Source organism: Trachymyrmex septentrionalis, unplaced genomic scaffold (genome assembly GCF_001594115.1).
Source record: "Trachymyrmex septentrionalis isolate Tsep2-gDNA-1 unplaced genomic scaffold, Tsep1.0 scaffold80, whole genome shotgun sequence".
Classification (NCBI taxonomy): Eukaryota; Metazoa; Arthropoda; class Insecta; order Hymenoptera; family Formicidae; genus Trachymyrmex; species Trachymyrmex septentrionalis.
The window spans coordinates 2,215,247-2,220,509 of record NW_017305988.1 but is presented as its reverse complement, the minus strand read 5'-3'; the positions used below and the strand labels follow the sequence as shown (position 1 = coordinate 2,220,509).

Here is a 5,263-nt window from a genome sequence, read left to right as displayed (position 1 = left end):
CAAAATTTCTCTCGAAGATGAGAGTTCTCGAAAAGTATATTTGAAATTGATATTCAAATCGTAATTTTGTATAATTAAGTTGTACTCTTCCCATTCAGACGAAATTTTAATTAACCCTGCGCTTTATTCTATCTTTCTTCCGAAATATAAAGATAGAATGAAGCTTACAACGCGCGTGTCCAAAGCGAACGCAGGATATACGACAGATAAGCAAAATTTTTCAATGTACATATATCTTTTATCTTACTATACAGAAATACGGCGACAAAATCCATTGACTGTTTGTAGAGCTGTAATTGATTTTTTTTTCCAGTATTTAATTAGGCTAAATAAATATTCAATAAAATAATCATTGAAAACATTTTTTGAGGGTAATGCATTTAACTAGTAGTATCAAGAATCACGTTCAAGACCAAAATTGCGACCTTTTGTTATAACATTAAAACTCTTTCATTAGGGAAAAAAGAAAAAAAAATTGATTTTTTCATTGACTGGAGAGAGCTTGATTAAATAAATGATAACACAGGCACGTAAAACAAAAATTTAATGTTTGAACTGGAAATCAGATTTTTATATATTTTAACGCTGTAAAACCGAATCTGATGTTCAATTTGCTCCATCACGTTACAATAATAATACTGGAAAATCGAGCTGTTTTCCGTCGAAAAAAAAAGTAATGTGATGAAGTAATTTGAACATTGAATTCGATTTTGGGGCGTCAAAATACATAAAAATATCAATGTCTACTCTTTAAATAAAAAAAATGTTTTGTACCTGTGTAATTATTGCTGCTTGAATTTATAGGAGCCCGGTGCTTTTACATCGTCGTTACGCAGGTAAAAGACGAATTTTAAGAGTGGTGAAACGCGAATTTAAAAAAAACCGTGCATTTAAATGACTTCTGTACGCGATGCACTTTCGATATTACAAACAAACCGCGATCATCCACCTCTCGTGTTGCAGTTGCTCGTGTTCGGAATAATGGCTGTGGCTTTGGCATCGCCAGTGCCGGGAGGTCATCATCAGTAAGTAACGCTTCGACAGTTTTTTTTTTTTTTTTACTTATATTTTAATCTAGAAGTTTCACTCTGTAGAACATCACACTCTCTTAAAATTACTAATAATTCTTATTATTTCTAATGTAATATAGATTGTTATTATATTGTATAATTATTAATAATTTTGATTACTCATTGCATGATAATAAACAATTAAAATAATAAATAAATAAGAAGAATAATTAAATATGGTATTCTTTTTCTTATTTCATTTATTCTTTTATCGGTCAAAAAATTTTACTTATAAATCATTTACTTGTAAATATGATATTACATGAAAAACGATTGGATGATTTCAGTGAACATCATATAATCCACGTGCCTTACAAAGTACATACGATCCATCATCATCACACGAAAAAGATCCATGTGCCCGTACATCATGTCGAGAAAGTCCCCGTTCACATTCCGTATCCAGTGCATCACGTCGAAAAAGTACCAGTCCCAGTACCTGTTCACCATGTCGAAAAAGTAGCCGTACCTGTTCCAGTTATACATAAAGTTCCCGTCGCTGTACCAATACATGAGGAGAAACATCATGATTGGTTTTAAACGGGCGGCTTTGTCTTCAATTCCAATTACGCTATAGGTTTGTATTGTCTACTTGTAATTTGAACAAAAGTCTGATTAATACACGAAAATTATATCAAATTAAAAAAGACACATTTTTAATACATATTAAAACTTTTACAGTAATTTTAATTTGTTAAATATATTTCAATAATTTTCAAGGAAGAAGGAAACAATTTTATATAAGTACACTTCACGTAGAATACACTCTTTTTTCATTGACTATAACTGTAGTGTACAAGGTGAAGTCTGAGACAATCTATATATTGTGAAAATATATATATCTATAAGTTGCCAATACTATTTGATATTTTATTTTTATTGTAAAAATATAATTACTCTAACTTATTAATTGATTTATATGTATACTTAATGATTTGTAAACTGGGTTTCCAGGTTACCGTACAAGGTGGAATCCGAGTAAGTAAAAGTTAACAAAATTCATTCCTCATTGCGGATCCATTGATAAGAAGTTTTCTCGTAGAAAGAAACAAAGAGGACGAAAACTGATCAGTACAAAATTACTCACGCCACCAGTACAGCATTAAGAATTTAGCGTAAGAACCAAATACTCGTGTGCACGCGTGTGTACTCAAGCGAAATACTTGTATATACTTTACTTCACGTTACACTTTTTTATTATTTTTATATAATAAACTCTTTTGATATAAAAAGAAATATTTGGTAGGTACATTTATTCACATTTCCTTTATTTCTATTAAATAATTACAATTCTAAAAACTAATAATTCGTAGAAACCACAAGGAGAGAAATTATCTATTTGGCTATCTAGCCAAGTCTATTGAAATTTGTTAAATATGTACTATTTGTTACAAATTTTGATAACAAAAAGAGTTAATTAATACAAATTTTGTTATACTCAAAACTATCAGCAAATTGATGGCAGATAAGGAATAAAATCGATGGAATAAAGAAGCAATTAATCATTAGTTTATAAATATGGTTTATTTTACACAATTAACAGTGTAGAACAATAACAAGTCCTTCAGATATCATCAGACGATCATGATTAAACAATTCTGTCATAACAAAGTTCCTTAACCATAAGAATATCGCGAAGATAATTTACCAGTCAACCTCTTCGTGTTTATGGTCATCGTGTGATTTGACGTGAACCGGTATATAAATTTTCTTCACGTGTGTGTGACGATGTTCGTGAATATGATACGGCACATGGATTTTGAAGTGCGTGCTAAAATCAATTTCAAGTTTCTCTGAATAATCTTAATGTGTCATATAAAACTGTATATCATTTAAAAGGAATAATTCAAAAAGCAATAATTCAATGTGGAAGCAATAATTCAAAAATTAGAAAATTACTGTTCGCTGTGATGACCGCCAGGATACGGCATCGCCAATACTAAAGCCATTGTGACAACCAGCAAAAGTAGAGCCTAAAGCAGAAAGATGTTACATAAGAAATACAATCAAAATTTTATTTTGAAATATTTAAAAACATTGTTTTTTACACGTCGCACATCAACATCCATACGTCTATGATTTAATCCATGATCGAATTAGAGAAAAATATAGATCTTATCTTTTATTGAAGAAAATTAATCATATACATTGTGGTTTTATCAGAAAATCAAAGAATAAAATGGAAGTAATAGTAATCAAAGGGATTTGTCGTAAAATTGTAATTATTAGGTAAAATTATTTTGATAATGAGAAGAGATATCATCGAGAATGTTTGAGATAATTTTTATACAGACGCACATATACAAATGTAAATTTATATATTACATCAATCTTTTTTCGTTTTTTTTTTGTCACATTATCTCTCTTTTACAAATACTTATATAAAGATTTAATATTTAAGTTAATTAGGAAATAATAGTTGATTATTTATAATATATTTTTTATATTTTTTATTATATTTTTTTAATTGTCGATTTTTTCTTTCTTTCCTTTCTATCTTAATTAATTTAAAATAAATATTATTAAAAAAAAGTTAACTTTAAAATAATAAGCTTATTGTTAAAAATCAACGCAGTGATAAAAATAAATTATAACTTATAATTTATTACTCATAATTTATTAACCTATTATAAAATAATATTTCAGCGTAAAATAAAAATAAATAAATAAAGTAAATAAATAAACTTAAAATAAAACCTACTGTGTGTTTTGCGTATAAGATTATTAATTATAAAGAAGTGCACATATTATTCTTATTTAACAATTTTTATTAGAAAAACGTGTATCTCTCAGAGAAAATGTATTTCCTGTTTTATCATTCATTATACTAAAATAAAATAAATTTAAAATGAAATGAATATGCATACAACAAAATTCTCAATTTGTAAGATTTTGTAAAACTAATAAAATATTTCCGTATTACACATAAAACTTGTTACAAATTATAGATCGTCTAAAATAGATTTGATCTGTTTTTTTTTTTTTTAGCAAAGTAGCTATTGTCGATTAGCATTATTTGCATATTACTAAAAGGAGAACTAAAAATAAAATCGTCACTTTATTAAGCATTCATATACGAGCGCATTTATCTGCGAGTTATCTCGTCTCGCTCAATTAAACGAATCGATATCACACAACATAACGAATTCACACTCAAATCCGACACCCACGTGTATTTCGAATTTGAACATGTTCACTCTATTTATGCGCTAAATGTGCGCTTAACTCTTCTGAGATCGGAGTTTAGTGATAACTAAGAGTCTCTTTCGCAGCCAGCCTTATAAATAGAAACATAGTCAGTGAACCGTGTATGAAAACTGAATAATAACGGTGGACTTGTTTTCTTGAAAACAGTTCCTGTATGAACCACTTTATTTCACTTGAATCACTCTCACCTAAGTGGTTTACGCAAATTTTCACGTGTAGTTTCGCATACACATTGTCGTAAACATAATTTTCGCAAGTTCTCTGTCGCAAATTTCACGCTTTGATTTGTGGATAGACTACATGCCTTTCCGTAGAGCGTGGTCACCTTTGCGAGTTATCTAGTTTGAAAGTATCGAAATGCACTTAAAAAAAAAAACATATCCGGAAACTCGCCGATATGATTTCTCTTTCGAAAGAAAATTGATGCATTATTCTCCAAATATAATGAAAGTAAATGAGTTGCTTCTTCATCGAATATCATAGTAACATTATCAGGAAGTAGGCAAAATTAAAATAAAGATAAAAAGAATAACATACTCGTAAAGAGAAAATTGTTCTGATGAAATAACTTCCTTTCTTTACCTTCAAGTGAAATCGATTTACCGCAATTCAAGTTGCACAAATTGCATGACTCCTCGAAAAAGCGACTGCGAAGAATTCTGATTTTCTTCTTCTTCTTCTACCCACTTTATTTCTTATTCAATTTCTTATTCTTATTCGAAATTATATCGCTTATTACATTTATTACGTAAGAACGGTCATCATGATTGAATAATAATCTCTAGGCCATACTTACGTATTATGTGTATACAATTTCAATTAAGTATCAATTAATTACAGATATTACATTATGAACTTTTATGCAATTTACGTAATCCATTATGATTTTATACTCTCAATTTTTACGATTAAACATGTCTGTAATATTTCTAAGTACATAACTTCTTAAAAGACAATTTTCTTCTTTATTTAAATTATTTTTAAAT

The 5,263-nt window shown here is 28.6% G+C and overlaps 2 protein-coding genes across 2 annotated transcripts in view; one reads left to right on the top strand and one right to left on the bottom strand.

Annotated features, from left to right (window-relative positions):
- Positions 1-2,048, top strand: part of LOC108754660 (uncharacterized histidine-rich protein DDB_G0274557-like) — a 2,533-nt gene extending 485 nt beyond the window's left edge. Inside the window, exons 2-4 of the mRNA XM_018497134.1 lie at positions 964-1,025; positions 1,358-1,647; positions 2,025-2,048. Of these exons, the coding sequence (XP_018352636.1) occupies positions 964-1,025; positions 1,358-1,610 (315 nt within the window). The 3' untranslated portion in view covers positions 1,611-1,647; positions 2,025-2,048. The remainder of the gene's footprint in view (positions 1-963; positions 1,026-1,357; positions 1,648-2,024) is intronic.
- Positions 2,049-2,316: 268 nt separating this feature from the next.
- LOC108754661 (urease accessory protein UreE-like) lies at positions 2,317-4,336 on the bottom strand. The gene is made up of 3 exons (XM_018497135.1): positions 4,241-4,336; positions 2,970-3,043; positions 2,317-2,841 (listed from the first exon to the last, which is right to left on the bottom strand). Exons 1-3 carry the CDS (start codon positions 4,259-4,261, stop codon positions 2,715-2,717), a joined length of 222 nt encoding a protein of 73 aa, XP_018352637.1. The 5' UTR covers positions 4,262-4,336; the 3' UTR covers positions 2,317-2,714.
- Between the last annotated feature and the right edge of the window lie 927 nt (positions 4,337-5,263).